Here is a 24,120-nt window from a genome sequence, read left to right on the forward strand (position 1 = left end):
CACACACTCCCCAAAAAGAGAAAAGATTCTTAATTAAAAAAAAGAAGAAGAAGAAGAAGAAATCATCTCCACTGAAATGATCAAAATAGTCAACAAGAATGTGTGGTCACTGCTCCTGAGTGGCTGGTTGGAGTGGCCTAGACTAAAGCTGGCTGAAGCCGTTCTCAGCTCCCTTCTCCCCAGCGGTAGGTAGGGAGCTGTGGGCTGGAGTCTGTCTGCACAGGCCCGGTACTCCAGGGGTGCTGCCGCACATTTCTATGAGGGACCCAGTGGCTTAGATCTAACAGGGCCTCGGGGACTTTGTTTGGTAGTATTTGCTAATGCATGGCAGTTGCCCAGCTCTGTCAAGGGATCTGAATCTCAGGAGCCTCACAAAAATTCTACTCTTGAGGAAGGAGAGCCACCCTCCTTCACATACATACCCCCCCACACACACACATTCTCTCTCTTTCTCTCTCTCTCTCTCTCTCTCTCTCTCTCTCTCTCTCTCTCTCTCTCTCTCTTTCTCACCCGTGAATGCGCCTGCCCAGGCTTAATCCCTCGGCATCTTCACATACACCCGTTCTGAGTCCCGACCCTCCTCAGCTGGTCATGTGAGCACCAGACACACAGAGAAGATGAGTTCAGCTCTCCTTCGCTTTTCTTATGTGGATCCCCCTGGGTACAATCCTGGTGTCCCTTTCCCTCACGTTCTGCTAGGAAGACCCTAGGCCTAGACCCTAGGTGGGCACTCACCTGAGAGCGTGGCAATGTTGGCGCTGCTCTCCCTGTTCAGCAGCGGGAACTGCAGCTGGAGGCTCAAGGCTCCCCGCCTCAGCTCCCCGTGGCTGTTTGAGAAACACAGAGCACATTCCATCACCTCCGCATCAGCTCAGTGCAGGCTGCTCTTCTGATTTCAGGTTTTGTCACAGCACACTTCCCTGTTGTATTTCTCTGTGTTCTCCCTCCATCTGGTGAACCATCACCACTGCTGCAACCAGCTCAGCTCCAGTGCTGTCTCTGTTCGGTGTACCTGAATTTCTGAGTCTCTTAGTCACTAGGACTGTCTGGCATTGAATTTTAGTGAAATCCCTCTTGCTCACCTCACTGAGAAGCAGCATTTCTGCTGCTTGAATCCCCAGCCACCAGAAATCAACTTTCAGAATTCTTCAAAGATAAACTCCTGTGACTTAGCTTGCTGCCTATGTTAGCACATGGTGATGGGATCACGTGTGCATTGCCATGAGTCATGGGACCTCGCTTTCTTGCCAGGTGGATTACTTTGGAGTGGCAGCCACAGTGTACTGCATGCTGCTGGGGACCTACATGAGGGTGAAGAACGAGGGAGGAGTCTGAAAGCCTGAAGGTCTTTTCAGAAGGTAGGTGTCTGTTGGCATCGGGCTACAGCGGGAAGAGAATAACTAGGGTAGTAACAGGTTTCATCTGGCAGAAGGAGATCCCTTAGGCAGTGTGGGCACAGCACAAGGCTGGCCCAGGGCAGGGAGTGGTCACAGGGCTTCCCACTTAGCCAGTAGCCCACAGAACCCCTGGGAGCTCCTGGGTGGTGACAGGCATCCCGCCCAGGCAGGTGTCCCAGAGCCTCAGGGCTGTGCTTGCTTGTTTTCTTGTATGTGGAGATGCAAATAATACTCATCCTGCCTTCCTCAGATCTCTCCTGTAAGAAGCCAAGGAAATGCGTAGGAAGTATTGGTCACATGCTTGTTCCTTGTCCAGTTACACTTTCTTCTCTTAACTTTTTTGAGATATATTTAAAACATACAGAAAAGTGAACTCATCTTCTGTGCATATATACCTTCTGGGAATAATTTCAACTGCGATTCCCCTGGCCTTCCCTACCCACTTCCAAAACAGAAAAAGAAAATTGGCAGTAATTTTATAAAATGCCTGTGCCATACATAGTGAAGCTTAGGTTCAATCCCTGGAGAAAACTTGGTAACTGTTATGTCTTATTCTGCATAATGAGCCATTATATCTGACAAGTGCTTTATGCTTCCTCTTGGTCATAATGAAGGACCAGATGGTCATCCAGAAGGTCTCCACCTGGCCGCTTGTGTAAAGGAAAGCCTGAAGCCAGCCCTCTGCATGGCCCTGCTGCCATCTTTCTGTGCTCTGTAGCTCCTCTAGTTGACTTTAACCACTAGAGTAGCTGGAGCTCTTCAGTCAGCTCTCTCCTGAGTAGGACGGCCTGTCCACCTGGTCCTGGCACATGTGCAGTTGAGCTCCTTAGAACTACGTGTCCAGATCACAAGATGCTGACAGTATGGTAGACACAGGAGCCAAAAGCAAATGGATCTTTTTTTTAATGAGAAGAGGTAGCACTATGTTACCCAGACCACCCTCTAACTCATGATCCTCTTGCCTTAGGCTTTCCAGCCCCTGGGGTTCCATGCACTCATAACACCCAGCACAGATAGATTTCCTTTAAAAAATAAAATAGATTTTTTTTCACTGAAGAGTTATTGCTAAGACTGCTTATCTTAAATCTGTTTTGGGAGCCAGGTGTGTTGAGACAATTAATTGGAACTTTAATTTCTCTAATGTGGGATAGATTGGATGTGTCCACTCCTGATGGCCAAGTGCTCTTAGGTGAGAGTTCTGTTTCACTACCCACCTGCAGCAGTCAGGGCCAGAGCAGGCTGCGTTCCATCCGTGGCCGGTACTTTCTCTCTGCAGGCTTCCTCATCTGGACGTGTGGGATGAGTTTTTTCACACCATGTTGAATATCCCAGGCTGCCATCACCTTCCACCTTTGGATTTGCTAAGGCAAAAGCTGAAGAGTCTGTTTCAACAGCACTATTCCAACAAAATCAAGACCCTGCGAAACAGGCTCATTGTGCTGCTCTTGGAATATAAGCGTTTGAGAAAATAAAATTAACTGTAGACACTTTCCCAGAAATCATTTTGTAAATACAATTCTCTTTCTTTGAACCTTGATGTTCTTCCAGATGTATTGTTGATATAAATGTTTGTTAAAAATAAAGTTCACGAAATACATCCATGTGACTTAATTTTTATTAAATTATCCAGCAGAATAGACAAAGTGGCAAGCCCTATGGGGCAGACCTGCCGGCCCTCTTGGCAGACAGACATTCATGTCCTTTATGGTGCATTTTTGTTTGCTATCTATGAATTATGCATTCTAATCCTATTACTTCAAAGTACCATCAATGGAAAAAATCTCAGATCTTGAAAAGAATTCTCATGAGCTGTATAGACCACTGGACCAACTTAGCCTTTCCTGGCCAGGACCTGGGAGGGCCTGTAACCCCGCTGGGCTTCCTCCTCCCTCCCTTTGTGTCCTTAGCACCATGAAAAACAAATCTGAGGCGACACCATCCAGGAGCACAGGGGAATTGCTTCCTCCCACCCTTCTCAGCTCCCATGTCCCCGACTCCGGAGGCAACCATGGCCCATTTTTTGTATGTGTGAATCTCTAAAATTGGTTCTATAAACTGCATTTTTTAAATAGATCTAGCATCATTTTGCTTTTTTTCACTTAATATCTGATCAGGAATGTAACTGTAGAATGGCCTCATACTTTTTAGTGGCTGTGTGATATTTGATTGTGGCATATCTGTAGTATGGATTCCTAGAAGCTAAATTGCTGGGTCAAAGGTGACTGCACTTAAAATTTTGAATCTGTGTCTGCTGGTAGCCCCCCAAGGTTTTCCCCAGACTGTGAATGTCCTTTTCCCACCTTCCCTGACAGCACAGATGGGGCTCTGGCCTTTGCCAGTTGGCAGGTGAGAGACCATCCCTGCTGGCACTCTCGTTGTCATTTCTCTGATGGGTAGACCAAGTGTGTGTACATGTGTTATAGCACATGTGTGCTCTTCTGTGTTCTCTGTCCTCCACCCACTTTGCGCTCCGCTTGTTCGTTTATCTGAGTCCTTTGTATATGAGGCACACATATTTGTCCCAATGTGTCATCTCTCTGGACTAGTAAATATTTCTCCTGCTGTGAAGAATTTTTTAAAAAGTTTTGCTTTATACTCAGACTCATAGTCTTAAATGGCTTTTGACTTTGTCTTAAATGTTGTACTCAACTGACAAACACAAAAATGTTTCTTTTTTTTTTAATTAGTACTAATTTGAGCATTTGGGACTAAACTTTTTTGGTTACTATTTAAGTCATATCATTTTCCCCCTATTTTTTCCAATTGGTAATTTGAATATATGAAGCCTACTGATTTCTACAAACAGGATTATCAATTAATTCTTTTGAAGTTTTCAAATAATCATCCTTATGAAAACAATTCTTATTTTATATTGTTCTAATTTTTGTTTGTGGTTTTCCTTGTCATTGATGATACCTTGAGAAAGAGGTCACTGGTGACACACACATCCTTGTCCCCTGTTCTAAGGGCAGCTTTTCCAGTGCATATCCATTCACTTCATGATACTGGCTTGAGGTAAGATGCTTTTGAGGTGCTGGGTATCTATCTGTTCTTTTTATAAGCAAATATGAAGTATATCATTACTTCACAGTTTTCTTGCCCATTTCCATCTATATTGACCCAGCTATACCTCATTCCCCTGCTGGAACGGGTTGTTATTTATTTAACCAATGTCCAATTTAGAGACACTTAGTTGGTTTCACAGTTTTTTACTACAAAACAGTGAGTGTGAGTGCCACTATATCTGTAGGATAAATTGCTAGGTTAGGGACCCCAAAATGCAATTATATTTTGAAAATAAAGATTGTAACCTACATGACCAGTTACACACATACACATACCAAACTTGGAAACTGAAAATGATCCAGGGTCAGACCTCAGCAGGGAAACCAATACCAAACTTCCTCTTGGAGTGTCTAAACAACTGAGCATCGGTAAAGCCAGATTGACAGGATTTTGTTCCTTTTGAAAATGGCTGTTTTCAAAGGAAACCAAGACTGAACAGCTAGAAACTGCACGTGTTCATCTGTGGAAGACAACTGCAGGGGCCTTAGGCCCTGGGTGGCATGGCCAGTGTCATTGCCAGCCCATATTCTATTCCTGGCTCTTTAACTTGGATCACACTCAGAAACATCCCCATGTGACACCAACAGCGTGTCTGCTGTTGCCTGTCTGGTCTGTGATCTAATCCAAGGGCTTCTTTTAAATTAAACTTCTCAATCTGATTTCCTAGCAATGGCTTGTCCCCAGGGTGGGACAAATCTCAACAGAGCTAGTTATTTTAATCATTTCAGTTAGTAGGTATTGTTTTGCTTTTTGTACATATGCCTGGTACAACAAAAAACCTTCCTTTAGTTGTAATCAGTGGTCTGGATTTTATGTAGCTAATCAGCACCAGGGAAGAAGCCCTGAGTCCAGAGGGCACCTGAGAGGAAAGTGACAGGTCTGTGCAGGGAGGGCACAGAGTTCTGGCTCACTCCACTGCAGGTATCCCTGCAGGACAGAGCTGGCTGGGGTGCGTTCACCTGAGTCTCGGCCCCAACTCCTCCTGAGTGTGCAAACCTTGGCTGGACCCAGCTCCTGGTCCAGAGTGAGACCTTTCTCGGGCCCAGGTATTTCCTAGTCATTCTTGAGCCCTGCTCCACATTCGAGTTCCAGCTAAGAAACTAGACTCTTTACTCAGAGGATACAGAGACTCCTGCTTGAGCACCTTCCTGGCTGGCTTTAATCTGATCTAAGGCAATGGTCCTAACATTCATTCTCCCCAAAGAAAAGCCCAAGGGTGGCCTGTGACTCTCGAAAGTAGAGCTGCTGGATAGCCAGGCATGGTTACACAACACGGCAAACCTGGAAAGCCTCCGTGCAACCTTCTCTGCGCTGATCCAAGGAGCCTGCGACCTTGGTCCTCCTCTCCCGTCCTTCAAGTCCGTGCATCTCTCCCATTTGTTTCATTCTGGAATGTTCAGACTAACCCATCTCTGGGTTTGTTAGGCTATGGCAGGCTAAGCTGCTGTAACACAGGAAACCCTGTGGGGACACTCACTTGATGATGAGGATGACCACCATGACATGGAACAGGATGCAGTACAGTTTCACCACCTGATGGGTCACCAGGGCAAAGCCGCCTGCAATGAGCGAGCAGCTAAGGAAGCAGCGCTCAAAAACTGCGGGTGCCCGAGCTCAGGGTGCCCTCCTGTACCCCAAGGTCACTAAGCAGGACACACCGCCCCGGGGCCAGGCGCCCAGACCACCAGCTCCCAAAAAAGGCAATCATGCCACTGGTTCACCACCATGAGCTCCTCCAGCAGCATGGAGGAAGCGGCCAGATCACTGAAGCTGTTCTTGCAGTGCCTGTCCCAGCCAATGCCACAAGGGCAGGTCGCCACACACCAGTGCATCAGTGAAACTTGGGTCAAAGGACCGGATTCTGTCACAGAACAATTCCGTCCTGATGACAGCAAACGCATAGTAGACCACCTAGGGTGGGAGGCGCCGGACACCAGGGGTCACCCAAAGTCGCAGAAGCAAGGGGCATGGAGCGCTAGATGCACCCAAGGTCCCACAGAAGGGCAGCAGTGTTCACAAGGATTGTGGCCTCTCCAGCCCAGAGCCACGCAGCTTAGGGGAGTGAGTGGGAAGGGATCGCTGCTCGGCCGGTCCCCCAGAGAAGCTTGGGTAGTTGGTGGAGAGATTAAGGCACAGCTAGGTGGACCCCCCTGGACCTCCCAGGACATTTACCAAGTCAGAAACTAAGCTGCTGGCAAGGCAGCAGGGGGATAAATACCCACTAACAGAGGTTAGTCCCCTAGTGAAGGAGAACTGAAGTTGGATCTTTACCTGTTCTTTACGCCAAAATTAACTGCAAAGGTACCAAAACAAACAAAAACCAACCCATAAAGGTAACAGGGTGGAAAGTGGGGCAGGAAAAGGGCTTCCTAAGCATGCTGTGAAACCTAGAAACTATAAAAAGATCAACAAGTCTGACTATATAATAAATTTAAACTTGTGTATAGCCGCACACCGCCTCCCCCCAAAAAAAGACTGTGGAGAGAGGGGAAAGTGACAGATAAGGAAAAGTCATTGTCTTATGCATAGATTACCACAGACCTGTCTCCTTAATAGGCCAAAGAGTCCTACAAATCATATCAAAAGTAAAAGTACCAGCTGGGCCTGCGGGCACACGACTAAAATCCCAGAAGCTCAGGAGGCTGAAGCAGGAGGATTCCAAGTTCAAAGCCAGTCTCAGCAATTTAGCGAGGCCTGAGCAACTTAGCAAGACCCCGTCTCAAAATAAAATATGAAAAGGCTGAGGATATGACTTCATTATTAAGCACCCCTGGGATCGCTGGTACCAAAAACAATAACGCTAATAATAAAAGTGAAGGTAATAGAGAAATAGAACCACTGATGTTACTGGAAATATGCATAAATGGCCAAAATCACATGGAAAAGATGCTCAGTCTCATGAGCAACTAAAGCAATGCATGTCAAGACCGCATGGTGTTATTTTCTCATCTATCAGATCTAGGGAGAATGGAAACAGTGAATAAATCCATCTCTGAGCAGAGAAACATACATCACACATGTCATTTGGAATCCATGCTAGAGCATGTTTGTGAAAGCAAGTTGTCACTATCAATCCAAATCATGAACCCATTTACCTTTGCTCATCTCTAGAAGAGCACCCAACACTCACACTCGTGTGAGGACACAAAGATGCATGCCCAAGGATGGCCTTACCACATGGTCTGTGAAGGCGAAAGGCAAGCCCACCCACTGGTCAGTGGTGTTCTAGAGTCTTCTATTTTGGGGACAATGAACTGGGGGTGTGCACCACACACCAGCACACGTGGAAGGGTTTAGGAAGAACGACAAGAGCTTTTACGGCTGCCTCTGGGAAGCGGCATCCCAGAGCTGGGAATGGGGGACCTACAGCTGACTTTCCATTCTCCTAGGCTAATAGACCTGCCGTTAGACAGAAAAAGAAAAGCAAATGCCCTTTTTCTGCAGTGTGCACCCCTTCAGGCTCCCTCAACAGCTCTAAACAAGAGGCCCCCAGTCCCAAATGGCCTTTTATGACCTTGTTCTCACCAGCACCAAACAAGAGAAGTAGGAGGGGGCTGGGGATGTGGCTCAAGCGGTAGCGTGCTCACCTGGCATGTGCGAGGCACTGGGTTCAATCCTCAGCACCACATAAAATTGAAATAAAAGATGTGTCTGCCGAAAACTAAAAAATAAGTATTAAAAAATTCTCTCTCTCTCTCAAAAAAAAAAAAAAAAAAGAAAGAGAAGTACGGGGCTCCCTCCACAAGCAGAACACAGGGTCTCAGCCTGGGGCGGGGGCAGAGCCATGAGCTGGAAGGACCCCATGTCCCTGTGAGCCCTCTGCTGGCTAAGAATATCCCCCTGGGCCTAAGAATATCCCCTGGGCCAGGGATGAGGAAGACATTGCCTGGGTCAGCCCGATGGACGGCTGGCATTCCACATAGCAGCCAGGAAGTGCGCCCAGTGCTTCTAGAAACTTGGTATTCTGTAAGACTGGCCGCTGGAGACCCATACCACTCACTGACTTATTCTTCCTACTGGAGTCTAATACTCCTATGCCTTGAGGCTTAGAGTGATTTCACATCGAATAGCAAAGGAGGGCATGAAGGCAAGTCCACCAAATGTGATCATCGTGGGCCAGCGCTGATCAGAGTGGTCACCATCACCTGGAAACTAGGAGCAAACCGAGTTCCTGGCAGGAGGCAAAGGAGAAGGAGGAGAACAAACTGATGCCAGGCCAGCCCGTTTTCTGTAAAGCCCCTCCCTAGTGCTGCAGCTGTCCACACGGTGGCCCTGGCCAGTAGCAGAAGCCAGCCTCACAGAATGGGTGTCATGAGCAGCTTCCCGCAGCAATAATAACCTAGAACTCCAGTGAGACTCAGGTGGACGAGGAATAGAGAGCTGCTTGGCCTCATCTGCTTTTCTCCACCAAAGTTGACCCCATTTAAAGCTGTCCTGGAGGAGCAGGCCAGTCCTAGACGGAGGTGGCTGCCAGGCATCCCCGGAAGGGCAGCTGCCCTAAATCAAAAAGTGTGGCTGGGCCAGGTGTGCTGGTGCAGGCCTGGAATCCCAGCTACTCAGGAGGCTGAGGCAGGAGGATCACAAGTTTGAGGCCAGCCTGGGCAATTTAGAAAGCCCCTTACTGAAATGTTATTAAAAATCGCATTTTAGGGCTGGGGTTGGGGCTCAGTGGTAGAGTGCTTGCCTAGCACACATGAGGCACTGGGTTCGTTCCCAGAACCTGATAAAAAATACTAAATACTAAATATTGTCCTTCTACAACTAAGAAAAAGTTTTTAAAAATAGCATTTTTAAAAAGGGGGTGTGGATGTAACTCAGTCTAACATGTGTAGGGCTCTGGGTTCCACCCCCAGTATAAAAAATAATAATAATAACTGAGGTTGGGGTTTATCTAGGGCTTTGGGGTCCAACTCCTGGGTATGCACCTTGGTTGTGCATCACTGGAAGAGTGACTTAACTTCTCTATGCCTCAACTCACCACCTATAAAGTAGGGATAGAGAAAGTTCCTACATCAAGGATTGTGGGTGGGATTTAATAAGGAATGGTTAACACACTTGGGTTAGCATTAGCCACCAGCAGGACGACTCTCACGCTGTCACATGCAGGGCGAGGCTCAGGGATGAAAGTGGCTCACTCGTCCCCAGGGAGCTGATGGCCGAGTGCTCTTAACCCAGCCTCTGGCTCCTGCTGTGGGGAGGACCTGGGTGGGAGGCCAAGGCAGGCAGGAGATGGAAGGGTAGAGGGCAGCCCCGAGTCACGGCCCAGTGTTGGAGAGATGACCAGGTAAGAATCTGGTGTAATGGACTCCTACACGCGAAAACCCTAAAATACTGCATGGCTAGACACACACAAAGGCACCATCCCTCTCAAGAGCATTGGATATGTGTGTGTGTGTGTGTGTGTGTGTGTGTGTGTGTGTGTGTGTGTGTACACATAGAGACATATATTTCCTCCCAGTGTTGGGGATTGAACCCAGGGCTCCACACACCAGATTAGTGCTCTATCACTGAACCACATCTCCAACCTGAATACGGAACACTTTTAATAATTTTCTGGTGTCCCCCTTCCTGGCCCCCAAATCTCCACAGTGCAGGGTGGATTTTCAACAGAGAACTGAGTAAGCACCTGATCCTCCGTGAAGCCTAGAGCTGGAGGCACTGACCTGACTGAATGGTGGCATCAGCCACCGTGGCCATCAGGCTGCGATTATGATCAGCGTGTCAAACCTAATGGCAAAAGCAAAGTCCATTAAGAATCAAGTGAGAGGCATGTCAAGCTCAGGCTCTGATGGATCCCCAGAAAACTGAACCAACAGCTTATGTGAGATAACTAGCCAGTGCTGAAATTCATTTCTGGAACTTTTAGGTCACTGCATGGGAAGCAAGAAACACTAGGCTTGAACCATCCCATGATCATCCATTGGCTGCTCTGAGTCACCTGCAGAGATGCAGGAATCACTAACCCACATCACTTCGCCTTCCACAAAAGTCTATACTCGTGAAGAACATTTTTATTTTTCTATTTTTTGGGCACCAGAAATTGAACCAGGGGGTGCTTTACCACTGAGCCACATCCTCAGCCTCTTTTTTTTTCTCCATATTTTATTTAGAGACAGGGTCTCGCTGAGTTTCTTAGGGCCTTGCTAAGTTGCTGAAGTTGGCTTTGAATTCACCATCCTCCTGCCTCGGCTTCCCAAGACACTGGGACCACAGGCATGCACCACTGTGCCCATCCGGTGAAGAATACTTGCAGAATGCACAGTAGGTCTTTCCTGGTATTAATTTTACTATGTGCATTACGACTTAATGGAAGTAGAATTCATCGTGCCATGACTTTCCTGACAGTGGTGCTAAAGGAGAAGAAAACACCGACCAGGTCCCCCCCCAGCCACGTGCACTTCGGGAGAAGTTTCCTGGCACTAAGAGCAGTGGTCACTGGGGTCAGACCCCGCCTAGCTGTGCACCACCAAAGTCAGCCTGCGGCTTGCATCTCTGTGCCCTGCAGAGCTCGACACACAGCAGCTCAAGATGCACCGGCTGGCACACAGCACCAGGGCCGAGGGTGGAGACCAGCGGCCTGGAGAAGGGAAGGCTCGTGGGAGACATGTCCACCGCTCAGGGGAGGGCTGGCCAACAGACCGCTGGCCAGCCACACAGGCTGAGTTTCTGACAGTGAGGTTAGAGAGCGGGCCAAGGAAGCTGCCAAAGGAAATGCCTCCTTGGCCATGATGTTCTAGGATGCCTGGCCTTCATCCCTAGTCTCATGACCTGAACGCCTAAGAGCCCTGTCTCTCCAGTGATAAGTGACAGAGGTGGAAGGAGCATCCTTTGCTATTCATCACAAGCCCTTTTTCAACCCCACCTGAGCTTAATGAGGTCGCCCTGGGAAAGCCCCTCAGGATGGGGATGTGAATCCACAGGGGAACCTACCAGGGGATCAGAGAGCTAGAACTTCCAGCCCCACCCTCATCCTTGCCCCCTACCTCTGGGGAGGGCAGAGGGGCTGAAGATTGGGTCGATGACCAATGGCCAATGTGTAATCCGTCATGCACACATAACGAAGCCTCCACAAAAAAAACAATAGTGTTGGGGGAGCTTCTGGGTTACTGAGGGGCATGGAAGGGCGCACCTGGAGAGGGTATGGGAGCTGCGCACCCCTTTTCCTGCACCCTGTACCTCTCAGTCTGGCTGACCTGAGCTGTACCCTTGTACAACAACCAGAAATCTAGTAACCGAAGTGTTTTTCTGGTCACCTCTGATTTATAGGCGATCAGTCAGCAGCACAGGTGTTAATGTGGACATGCAGTTGGTGTCTGGAGAGAGGACAGTCTTGGGGACTGTCCTCAGTCTTGGCTCAGCCCTCAACCTGTGGTATTTGATGCTAACTGTGGACAAATTGTGTCCAAATTTGATTGAATTGCAGGACACAAAATTGACGACCAGAGAGTTGGACAGTTGGTAGGTGTGAGAAAAAATAACACATACTTGGTGTCAGAAGTATTGTGAGTGACCATAGGTGGGATAGGGGTGGATCACCAGGTTGGACAGGGCAGAGTGGGGGGAAGGGAGGGGCTGGGAATGGGAAAGACAGTAGAAGGAATCGGACGTAACTTTCTTAAGTTCATATATGCATACACGACCAGTGGAACTCCATACCACCAAGTTCAACTACAAGAATGGGAGATTATACTCCATGTATGTATAGGTCCAAATACACTGTACTGTCATTTATAACTAAAAAGAACAAATTTTTTTTTTTTAAAAAAAAGAAGTATTGTGAGAAAGTAGAGAAAAACATTGGGCTTCCTTCTTTTAAAGATCCTTCCCAACTCCAGGATGTCAAGGTCTGTGGTTCTCATTTTAATTAGACAGTTCAAATTGACTTTGGGAAGTTCGGCCTTTACCCACACAGAGGGTTCCCCTCCAAGAGCTCATTATAAGATGCCTCTACACAGGTGGAGCTTGGAGACCTGCAGCCATGTCTCTGAACTGTGACAGGAAGTCCCCTGTCTCCTCCCTAGGACACACACTCACCAGTTCCAGAACTGCTTCCTTTCAAAATAGGCTCTGGGCTCATGCGTGTAGAACTTCAGGAGGATCTCAAGAACTACAGAGAAAGGAAAAGCCACTCGGCTAGGAGATGAAGGGGTTCTTCTCATCCAGGGCAATTAACATGGCGTTGATTAGAATGACGACATCATAAACCCAGACAAAGATCCTGCCTTGGGGGGAGAGAGAGACCCTGTCACCCGCATTTCAGCGAAACGAGTGCGATCCTCTTTAGGGCCCTACCGGAGAGACTTTATTTCTCAGCATCCCCAACACACACCACTCCTCACCCAGGAAGGTTCTAGCAGAGCTGGAATTCATCTGCCTCTGCTACCCTGGTGCAGCCTTCCTTTCCCAAGAGGAACCAAGGAGGGAGAGAGGTGCAGCTTCCCCAGGCTCCCCTAGGGGGCAGCACCTGGGTCAGATGAAAGCTGAGGCAGAATCAGGGGGCAGGGAGGTGGTTAGGGTTCGGTCCAGGATGTCCCCAGGAAAAATCGCAGCCTTAAATAAGAGAGCTTCAGAAAACCTACTCCCCATGCACACCTTCCAGGTCTAGCTTCCTAAGTTTGGAGACAAAGTGGGTGAACAAGCCAGCCTGCCAGCCCCGCTTCAGGTCCCCCTCCCAACTCCTGCACAGCTGCCCCAGGTGTTCAGGTGCCCCAGGGAGCCTGCCATAAGCACAGGTAGGGGACAGCATGGAGAGGCCACCCTAGTGTCCTCCCCTGTGAGGAGCACTTCTGTGATTCAAGATTGGAATTGACAGAAAAGAGTCTCCGTGTAAAGATCTTTGATAAATTCCAAATGCAGGCAGCTAACAGGGACATTCACCTGTCTCAGGGGCTTCGGAGCCATTTGCTTTTATGAAACATTAAATGTAAAGAAAACAAGAGGCCACTATGGCTGAGAATAGGCCGCACACGTTAAAAGGAAGGCCTTAAACCAGGATAAATGGCTCTTTCCAGAGGCCATTGGCTAGAAAATTAAGGGATACACAGTCCTCCTTTAGCAGTTATCCCAACAAAGCTGACTCATCAGTCCTGACCATAATTCACAGAATCAAAGTGCCAGGTTTGTGTCAACTTCGTGTTTATGCTGGTGGGGCCAGGACCTCCTGAATTCAGAGAGGGGTCAGCTTCCCTGGCTCAGGGGAAGGTTGTGGTTGCATGTTGCCTAATGCAAGTTATTGAGTTGAAGTTGCATTTGTTAATTCTAAAATATGGAAGGAAGTATGGTGTTTGGTCCACTTGAGGATTCACTCAATAGAGTATCAGACTTTGTTTCTTTTTTGTGGCACTGTGGAAATGTGAATGAGAACAAGTTGGTGACATCTTTCAGGTGGAAGCATTGTCCGAGGACGCACTCATCAAGTTGCCCAAGAAGCCATTTTGTGAAGCCCCTGTTGTCTCAAGGCTTTTGACGATGAATTCATGTGTGGAGACGGTAATTCTTCATGGACCTTTGCATTTGGTGAGTCACGGAACGTATCTGAGTAGATCATCATTTACCAACATGTCCACAATAATCTCACATATTATGCATAACAGGTCATGGCTGGGTAAATATTACCATTTCCTTATTTGCTTTTAAGAAAAGTAATAATGACATTATATTTTCTCCTTTTTTTGCCTTGAAGTATGTAAGTGTCTTAACCAAGCATGATTGTTGGTAGGTAGGCTAGCAAGAACTTGAACTCAGGGATTTTACTGTCATGTAAATCTATTGTTTTTCATTGATTTCTATTAATATATCCAGGTTGGCATCCATTACCTTTTAAGCATTTCACTTTCCCAATTGTGGGCACCCTGACAGCCCTCAACCTTCTGTAAGCACAGACAACTCTATAAGGAACCTGAGGATAAATTTCCCTGTGCATGTCCCCTTGTGAAACTGCTTAAGCATCACCTGGTTTACACACAGGTGGCATTTCTAGATCAAAGTGTGCATGTTTACTTCTTTGACTAAGCACTGCCAGGTGGCTCTTCTGAATAGCTCTACCTGTGGCCAGGATTGTATTATCTAGCTTTCTAACTTTTGCATGTGGAGTAGATACATAGTGGGAGCACACTGTTTTTGTTGGTATTTTTCTTGGTATCTATTCTGATGCTTTTCACTGGGGTATTTTCTCCTGTGAAAATGGGCTTCCTCTGGATGCCTCTGCCCGTTCCTCTACTTGACCTTATTTTCTTCTTCTTTTTAAAAATTTTTCAATGTGACTTTTTAATTTTAGTTTTATTAAAGACATTGTCCTTTGCTTGCATAGTCTATACCTAAACACTAATCCTTGCTCCAAGGCCCAGCTTGCTCTCAGCTGCCCCTGGAGGGAAACGGTCTTTGTTGATAGCCAAGAGACACCCCTGTAGGGGGCACAAGTGCTCTGGCCCTCTGGTGTCTTGTCAGCAGTGCTTCCCATGCTCACAGAGGGTTTCAGACATTATAAAATTGAATGAGTTCATTCAGAAATTAGAAGTTCTATTGAAAGATATTTGCATGAGCCAAATAAAACCTATTTCTAGGCATCCTGGTGAAGACAAGGTTTTATCTTTATGTCTATGTTTTTTTCTATGTTTTGTTGTTGTTGTTAGAATGAAATTCATATGTTGCCAGACCATTCTAGCAGATGTGTAACTAGATGCCATTTAAATTACCCACTTTTAAATGGTAGACATTTTTTTAATGAACACTGCCTGTCTGCACCTTTTTTAAAAACAGGACTGGGCTGAGAAGCCCAAATACCAATGGTTAGCTGGAACATATTTTTCATTTGGCCTGTCAGTATTCCCTGAGGTCATCTGTGCAATCAGCTTCGTTACTCCTGCTCCCTCACTGGATTTCATAGAAACCATATGCTATGTATGAATCAGAGACACCAATCCCTGATTAGATGCTACCCTACTTTCCAGAAAAGACTGGGCACACCATGAGTTGCACAATGATGGGACCAGGGTCCAAAGGCTGCTGAGAGGGAAGGACTGGTTGTGAATGCATTTTTGAAGGCTCCAAGCTGGAACTCTAGAGGCACCAAGCAGGGCAGATGCTGGTGGGGGTATTTGGGTACTTGTTGGTGAACACATGCACACCTGAGATGGGTAGGCATGGAGGAGAAATCAGCAGCCCATAGGGCTTTTGAAAGTGATTTTATGTGAAAAGAGGCTCAGGTATGGGCACAGGAAATGACATCATTGCCTTGACAATGGATCAAACAGAACATGGAACCCTGGTATCCAGGCACCCACTTAACTGACCGAGCTCATTTGGTTGGAGAAACTGGAGTGAGAAGGATGTTCCCCTGTCCTTGCAAACAATGCCGAGCCTCAGGCTCCCAGGAATCTCAGGGGGGCCAACTAGCCCTTTTGTGGATGCACTGGATGAGGCTTCAACTTAGACGCCAGATCCTCTGGCAATTGTCGCAGAGGAGCTCAAGAGTAACAGTGAGTAGCACAGGGCAGGTGAGCCCAGCAGGCCCTCTAGTCTGATCCCTGATGAATGGCCCAGGACTCCTATTCTGACTGTGTGTGTGTGTGTGTGTGTGTGTGTGTGTGGTGTGTGTGTGTGTGTTTGTACTGATGGGAACTGTCCGAATGTGCTTTGACTCTAGTGTATTGGCACAAGTCATTTTTCTGTTTGTCACCATTTCCAATTTGAACCCACCATTCTTGGTCCCAACCCAGGGTGAAAATGATGAGAACACGGAGGAGCCCTTCAGGGTACAGAGCCTTGAACCTTACAGGCAGGACCAGCTTAGGAATGAGCTCCTGCCTGTCGTTTGTGGGAGGAACCTACATTTCAGCAGCAACATGGGGTTAATCTCCTGGGATTCCATCCCCACCCAGCAGGTGCTGGATCTCTTGTTCCCAAGGTAAGCACCAGACCACCAAGCCCAAGTGTGTAGCCCCCTCATGCCTGGGTCTTGGGGCTGCCATGTACCTCTCAGGGACCCAAAGGTTTGTGATACCTAATGAGATAGAGGACCACACTCAGTGGAATATCAGCCCCGAATGGGACGAGTCCTGGAGGTGCCTGCCACAGCCTTGCAAAAGGAGTTAACTCTTCCTCTCAGGCAGAGAAATCATCCTGACTCCACCTGATCCACAGAGGTCCGTGGAGCAGTCCCCACACACTGGGAACCACAGCTCAATGGTGTTTTCTGAGCTCATTCCCAGGTGGACTCAGCGAGTCCAGGTGGTCTTTCTGGTGTGATGTTGGCTTTGTGAAGAAAGTAGATCGGTGCCAGAGGCTTCTCGAGACTCGGGCCTTGGGAAAAGCACTTTTGGGTTAATAAAGACATGTTAGTATACATAGTGGGACAGAGCATCCTAGCTGGGACATAGCTGGACAGGGGCTTTGGACATGGCAGCTCCCACACCCAGAGAGATGTGGGAATCAGCAGTTTGGGCTCATTCACTGATGAACATGGAGAAAGCACCCACTGTGTGAAAACACGTTTCCAGTCACATTTCATAATTCAGTGAAAAATGGAGTGCAAATGACCGCCATTGTGTCCCTTTTCATGGGGGTCAGCCTAAAACCGCAGGTGCCATGAGTACATATCCTACATGTGACTGCATCCCTGACTCCATGAGGCATAACTGCACGTTGTCCTCTTCAGTGACTATGGTGGACCCCTGGACCAACTTCAACATAGAATGGGCTTGGGGTCAAGAGGGTGGGCTCCTGTTTCCAGAATAGGGACCTGCAAGGTGATTTGACTTGGGAAGGCTGAGGAAAGACTGCTCTCCCCAATTCTGTGTTCTGCCTGCAGTGTAAGGTGTGGGGCTTCAACAGTAGGAGGGGTAAGGCGGGGAGTTGTAGGTAGTCATGGTCCACTGGGGAAGCCCCTGGGACAATGGATCCCCCCACACCACACCTCCCTGTTCTCCCCCAGGGCCACAGAGATGTGGTCTGCACTCATGGGAAAAGAGAGGTCCACTGCTACTCAGGGGGACTCAGTGAGAGCTCACAGAGAATGAGGTAGCATTGCAGCCCACGCCAGGGGAGGAGGTGTCTCTTGAGCCCTGAGAAGAGTGGGCAGGAGGACAGACACTCCTGGAAGGTGCATTCCAGGTTGGAGAGCACGTAGCCAAGAGGAAGAAGAGTGTCAGGCCTGCCCAGAGGAGGGGAGAGCTGGTCATACCATGGATCTAACGCTCCTTCTTTGAAGGTTCTTTGTCTGTGGCAACCTGTCCTGTCCCTGCCTGTACAGCCACTGTGTCTGGTCTGAGGTGGACTGGTGTGTTCAGAACCAGGGACGGTTCAGAAGTGTAGGGTCAGAGGTTTTCTCTGGAGGCCATGGCGAAGGCAAGGCCAGGGTTTTGCTGACTCCACACCTGCCTCCCCACAGTGCCTCACCTTCCTTCCTGGGGACCTGGATTAACTTCTACACCGAGGCTTCCCATCAGCCTCCAGGCTCTCTGAGTCTGCAGCAGCTGCTGCCATATATGGGGCTCTTGCTGGTTGGTTTGTACCTGGAGCATCAAACATACCACCTCCTGGCCACAACTGAAGATGGCATATCAAGCCAGGCAGCGCCTGAGAGCCAGGCGGACCGGGGTGAGTACCTAAGGGTATATGAGGAGAGGTCTGACTCTTGTCCCACTGCAGGGAGTCTGTATGCCTGGTGTTGGGCTGGAAATTAGGATAAGCCTTTGTCCATTCAGGAAGTGACCCCAGTCTGCAAAGAGGTCCTGTGTGGGCTAAGGGCCTGAGTTCTTCCTGGCAGCAGGGGTATTGTCTGTCTGTGGGAAGGTCAGGGCAAGGCAGTCATGTTGGCATCTTTTCTCCTCTAGCTACAAGCTCAGTTCCTGTATCGGCTCCTCAGCCAACCCCAGAGCCAGAGCCTTCTTCCAGGGAAGGGGCAGAGCTGGAGTCCAGGACATCAGGGGTCTCCACTCGGTACTCCCCACGGCCCCAGTACAACAGGCGGGTGAGAGGCAGGTGCCTCATTCACGTCTACCTGGAAAATGAAATGACAACACAGTATAGGAGCATCCTGGTGAGTCTTCGAGCAGGGGAGTCTCCTGGGAGCCCACAGTGGGGAAGACGGAGTCCACAGCAAACACCTTGGACTAGGCCTGTCTTCTTGAACTAGAGCTTCTGGAAGGTCAGGAAGGAGAGCATAAAATGAGGAAGAGGGAGGCGGGAGAGCAGCAGCATGCCAGGTCTGGGTGCGAGTGGGCCTGCGTGTTTTGGGGTGTGCAGGTCAGAAGTGCAGGAGTGAGTGCTGGGTTCAGAGGAGGTCAGAGAAATATCGAGGGTACAGGCCATCCTCTACTGACCTTGGTATTGAGGAGGAGTATATTGAACCGTGGAGGTTGAAGCAGAGGAGTTGGCAGTCATTTTCTTGTGTGTGGGAGGGGATATGTTGCTGGTTGAAGGGAAGGGAGCCATTGTAGAATGATTAGGGTGGGTAGGTGTGGGTCACAGACAACTGGGGGCCTTGGAGGGGCCCATTAGTGTCCTAGTTTGCATGTATGTGAATAGAGATTTAGCGGCTCTCTCTGCAGAATTTTCCTGGGTGTGGAGTATCCATCATGAGACTCTGGTGTCCACCTCCAGGGGAGCCATGTTGAACCACGGCACCTGCTGAGTCCAAACCTCCTGACACCCCAGCAAGCACTGACACTCTCGAGCCCAGCAGCTTCCATGCCTATCATTAAAGAGTCCTAGTGTGTGTTGTGCCCTGGCTGTCAGGACCAAAACACCTAGGGTTTGTGCCTGGTCCACACAAAAATGCAGCTGCATCCCAGACCAGAGCAGGGATATGGAAGTCCACTGGACCATTCCTCCAATCTTGATGGGAGTAGAGTGTGTCTGTACAAAGCCTTTTGGTCCTTATTCCCTTGTCCCTGTAGGGCATAGCAGGTTGAAGCAAACTCTTGTACCAAGATTGGACTAGAGGCTCATAGGAAGACCCCACATGATCACATGAAGGCCTCAGGTAGCAGGGTAGCAAGATGGTGCCCTTGTGTTGAGAGCTCTCTTGTCTCTGATTGTCCTCTGGGTAGCTACTCCCAAATTCCCTCTCTGATGAGCTTTCTCCAACCCTGCTCAGGTGACCTGCCAGGACAGCACTCAAGTCATCATCCGCAGGGCCTTAGATGCACACTTGCTCCAGCAGGAGGATCCAGAAAACTATGAACTTCTGCAAATTGTCTCGAACCATCAGAGTAAGTGGAACCATCAGAGGGTAGGGAGCAGTGAGTCACAGTGGGCTCACGATAACTGGGAGCCAAAACACAGTGTGCATTGACCCAATGCCCAGGAAGAGTATGGTGGGACTTGTGCACAAAACAAAGTGTAATGATGGGGCATAAATCTGCACGTTCTTCATGTTCTCCAGGGGCTGTGGACCTGCCTATCATGTGTTCTTTCCTTGGCCTGAGGAGGCATTGCAAAGCTATTATCCACAAGGGGCCAAGAACACAGACTTCTTTGTCTTGTGTTAAAGAAGACAGACAACCACAGGATGCCTACTTTGGAAGCCTTTCCTGACCTAGACGAGTACATGAGAAAAGCAGTTCAATGAACAATCATTTCTGGCTTCCAATCTTTCTATTCCTTGCAAACTGAGTCAACTTAGGACCAGAGGCCATTTCTAGAGAGAAGTGTGTGGTAGAATAGAACCCTTCACAGCTTGTAAACCCTTCTTGGAGAGAGAGGGGGGGGAGGGAGGGAGGAAAGAAGAAGGAGGAGGAGGAGGATGAGGAGGGGGAGGAAGAGGAGGACGAGGAGGAGGACGAGGAGGAGGATGAGGAGGAGAAGAAGGAGGAATAGAAAAATGAAAATAAGTTGAAGGAAGAGACCATGAATAAGAAGGTCAAGATGACTATTAGAAGAAGCATGAGGAGAAGATGAAGAAGAACAAGAACAAGAAGGAGAAACACAAGCCAAACAAGAAGTATAACAATAAATTGATTAAAAATGTGAATGAGAATTATACTCATGAGGAGGAAATACAGAAGTGGGGAACTCAAGAGAAATATATTTCTCTGGATGGCACAGCCCTGCTGTGGACATCCTCCACCCACGCTCAACACACCTGCAAACCACACCCTCAAATTAGTGTAGCTTTGTATGAGTGGATGAATCTACTGGCAAGGTGGAGGCACCCACCATCAAGTGCTTTTCCCCAAACCCACCTGTGATCATTGCTGCAGTGGGGAGAAAACCTTGAACACATGAGTCTTTGGGGACCAATCCAGATACAAAGTCTAGCTGTTTGTCTTTGGTGGGTCCAACATGAACTAAGAGGGTCTGGGGTACAAGGGGCTATTTCCTTGAAAGGTGTTCCTGTAGTGGACCTCCTGTGCATAGAGGGTCCTCAGGGAGGAATCAGTGGGGAGTCTTTGGTGGAACAGTAGCTGGATTCGGGGGCTCTCAGGTCTGTGTGTGAGACCTGAGCTGGCAGAGGTTCTCAGTTGTGGGGGATGTTGGGTAGTATATTCCTTGATTGTCACCTACCACACCTCTGCCCCTGCCTCTCCAGAGCTGAGGATCCCTGCTGATGGGAAAGTATATTACGACCTGGATGGAGGAGTGGATTATAACTTTATTCTTCGGGAAACAGCTGCCAGCAAGTCGTTGACGGTCAAGCCAAATGAGGTAAACAGCCACCTTCTTCAGTCTTTATTCCTGGTGCCACTCCACATCCTCCAAGGGGACAAGAACCTCAGGTTCTGGATGGATGTTGTAGAATGCCCACAGAACCAACTGACAGGCTGGGTGGGGTGCAGTTGCTGGGCTTTGCTGATGTTGTCATCCCCCACAGTTCTTGGAGCCTTCTGTGGCAGTGGCATCCAGGACCCCAGCAGCTGTGAGCAGCAGCTCTACAGTGGCTGCAGGATCATTGCCCCAGGCCACCCAAAGCAATGAGTGCTGCATGAGAAAAGTCACCAGTAGCAGCTCCTCACTGCTTCACTCCAGCGAGCAGGTGGAAGACAACCGCTTTATTTATGTCCTCCTAGAGGGACAGAGCGAGAGAGAGTCAAAGCGCATCCTGGTAAGCCCGACAGTAGGGCTGCCTCCTGGGTGTCCACACAGTGGAAGGCAGGAGACACAGCCAACCCCGGGGCTGTGGTGGGAAATAAAGAAGAGAGAGGTCCATCTTAAGGGCTTGACCTGAGGAGGGAGAGCATCAGCATGCCCAGCTCCAGTGGTCAGTGGGCCTGTGTATTGTGGGTTTTGCATTTGCAGGCCAGAAGTGCAGACGGAAGTGCTGTGGACAGATGAAGGCAGAGATATGTCTAGGGTGTAGGCTGCAGTGCCTAGAACTTGGTATTCTCAATGAGTGAGGTTGGAGCAGAGGAGGTGGCAGTGATTTGTCACATGTGTAGGAGGAAATGTGTTCCTGGTGGCAGGGAAGAGAACCTCCTTAGCATGACTAGGTGTAGGAATTTGGGGTCGGGATCACCTGGGGGGTCATGCCAAAGCTTCGGAATGTTAGCCTTTGCATGTATGTAAATATGGAGCTAAAGGGGTTCTGGGCAGAATTTCTATGGATGTGCAGTAGACACACTAATGCTGCAGGTGTCCAGCTGCAGAGGAGACATGTTCAGTGACTGCCAGTGCTGAGTCAAGTACATCATTACAACCAGACCCGCACTGAGCTTCTAGAGGCCAGGGCCTCTCAAAGCTGTCATGAAGCACTCAAGTGCACACTTTTGTATCTGAGTCTGTTTTGTGTAGTGGCAGTAAGGACCAAAATTTTCAGTGCATCTGCCTCTTTTTTTCCTGAATGTTTGACCACAGTCTTCTGGGTAGCTCCTCTAAAAGCCATTCTCTGATGACATTTGTCCCACCCTGATCCAGGTGACCTGTCAGGAGACGGTGACAAGCCTCATCCACAGGGCCTTGGACCAAAATTTGTTGCAGCATGAGGATGTGGACAACTTTGAGCTGCTGAGTATGATGTCTGAGGATGAGAGTAAGTAGGACAATCAGACAGTGGGGATACATGATCCACAGTGGGCTCAGGATAACTCACAGCCAAGAGAAAGTGGGCCTTGTCCCCAAAATACCAAAGTGTGGTGGGCCTGGCAGAGACTCTCAGGGGTTGTGGGTGTTTTGTGGTATAATCCTTGAGTGCCACCTAACAATTCTCTCCACTTCGCTCTGCAGAAATCAAGGTCTCTGACCACTCACTGGTGTGTCTGTCCATGAATCCGGGAATAAAATATTTCATCGTGAGGAAACGCCCCCAGGTCAAGGGAAAGGAGGTAAACACCTACCTTATTCAAGCTGTACTTGTGCTGCCATTCCACTCCCACCTGGGGAAATAAGAAGCCTGAGCACCTGGACATATGTGCTAGAAGCCCATAGAGCCAACTGACAGGCTGGGGTGGCTTTCTGTTTCTGGGTTTGCTGATGTTCCATCCCCCACAGTTCTCAGAATCAACCTGCAAGTCCTCCAGGCCGCTTTCCCACAAGCAGGTGGGAGACACCTGCTTAATTCGTGTTCACTTAGAAACACAAAGTCCAAAGATGGCCAAGACTGTTTTGGTAAGCCTGGGAGCAGGGGTGTCCCCTGGTGCTTACACCTGGGTGGGGAACAGACACTGGTCCAATACCATGGACTACTCATGCCCTCTTAAATTTGGAGCTTCTGGATGATCAGGAGGATAGAGGGAAATCAAGAAGGGAGAGGTCAGTGTGAAGGGCTGGAGCTGAGATGAGGGAGAGCAGCAGCTTGTCCACTGCCATGTCTGAGGGAGTCTGTGTGTCAGGTGGCAGCATGCAGTCCAGAAGGGCAGGGGCAGGTATGGGTGACAGATGAGAATAGGATAGGACCTAGGTTGCAGGTTTCCTTGTATGGGATGCTGACATCTATGGAGGAGGACAGCAGTGTGAGGTTCTGCATGTTCCTTGAACAAGGAGCTGAGAGAGTCTCTCTGCAGAGTCGATATGGATGTGGAGCAAGCACACTAAATGTCCAGGTAACCCAATGACCACCCTTGCCGGATGAGGTGCCCTCCTACATCCCAGCCAGCACTGAGCCTCTGGAGGCCAGGAGCTCTTGTGGCTATGTTTCAGCACTCCTGTGTGTGGTCATGTTCCTGGGTCTGTTTTTGGCCCTGGCAATCCAGACCAAAGCCTCTAGGTTTTGTGCCTAGGCCATTCCCAATGCCGCCTGCATCCTCGGGCAGACCTGGGATCTTGGAGGCTATTGTCCCATTCCTCCCAACTTGTGGGATGAGATTGCATCTGTATGCAAGTAGTTGAGTCCTTTCACTTCGAGAGCAGTGCAGCTCCACAAAGAGCAATGGCAAGCCCAGGAAGTTCTATGTACAAGGATTGGGCTAGTAGCCTATGGGAAGAGCCCACGCGATGAGCAGGAGGTCAGCCTCAGGTAGTAGGGTCATGGATGTTGCCCTTGTATTTAGAGTGGAGGTGCCTCCAGAATGACCCTGCCCACTGCCCTTGAGTAGTCACTTCAAGGCCCATTTCCTGAAGGCCTGTCTCCCATGCTGCTCCAGGTGACCTGCCAGGATAGGGCTCCTGTCGTCATCCGCAGCGCCCTCGACCTACACTTGCTTACTCAGGAGAAACCGGAGGATTATGAGCTGGGCCAAATCATCTCTCACCGTCAGAGTAAGTGAGACAATCAGATGGCAGA

The 24,120-nt window shown here is 48.9% G+C and overlaps 1 protein-coding gene and 1 pseudogene across 2 annotated transcripts in view; both read left to right on the top strand.

The window, feature by feature from the left end:
• Positions 1-2,994, top strand: part of LOC144368923 (mitotic checkpoint serine/threonine-protein kinase BUB1-like) — a 45,658-nt pseudogene extending 42,664 nt beyond the window's left edge. The window contains exons 21-22 of the transcript XR_013428373.1: positions 1,252-1,358; positions 2,674-2,994. The product of XR_013428373.1 is annotated as a mitotic checkpoint serine/threonine-protein kinase BUB1-like (transcript). The remainder of the gene's footprint in view (positions 1-1,251; positions 1,359-2,673) is intronic.
• Positions 2,995-17,831: 14,837 nt separating this feature from the next.
• LOC144369551 (ral guanine nucleotide dissociation stimulator-like 2) lies at positions 17,832-21,657 on the top strand. The gene is made up of 5 exons (XM_078029796.1): positions 17,832-18,059; positions 18,296-18,501; positions 19,561-19,675; positions 20,995-21,110; positions 21,277-21,657. The coding sequence occupies exons 1-5, from the start codon at positions 17,948-17,950 to the stop codon at positions 21,628-21,630; spliced, it is 903 nt and encodes a 300-aa protein (XP_077885922.1). The 5' UTR covers positions 17,832-17,947; the 3' UTR covers positions 21,631-21,657.
• Positions 21,658-24,120: the final 2,463 nt, after the last annotated feature.

This window comes from Ictidomys tridecemlineatus, chromosome 12, assembly GCF_052094955.1.
Source record: "Ictidomys tridecemlineatus isolate mIctTri1 chromosome 12, mIctTri1.hap1, whole genome shotgun sequence".
Classification (NCBI taxonomy): domain Eukaryota; kingdom Metazoa; phylum Chordata; class Mammalia; order Rodentia; family Sciuridae; genus Ictidomys; species Ictidomys tridecemlineatus.

Excerpts from the sequence above, each read along its gene's own strand:
- LOC144369551 (XM_078029796.1), top strand. The coding sequence starts at position 17,948 with ATGGGGCTCTTGCTGGTTGGTTTGTACCTGGAGCATCAAACATACCAC. Across the intron at positions 18,502-19,560 it reads CACAGTATAGGAGCATCCTG|GTGACCTGCCAGGACAGCAC; the intron begins GTGAGTCTTCGA and ends AACCCTGCTCAG. Across the intron at positions 19,676-20,994 it reads AATTGTCTCGAACCATCAGA|AGCTGAGGATCCCTGCTGAT; the intron begins GTAAGTGGAACC and ends CTGCCTCTCCAG.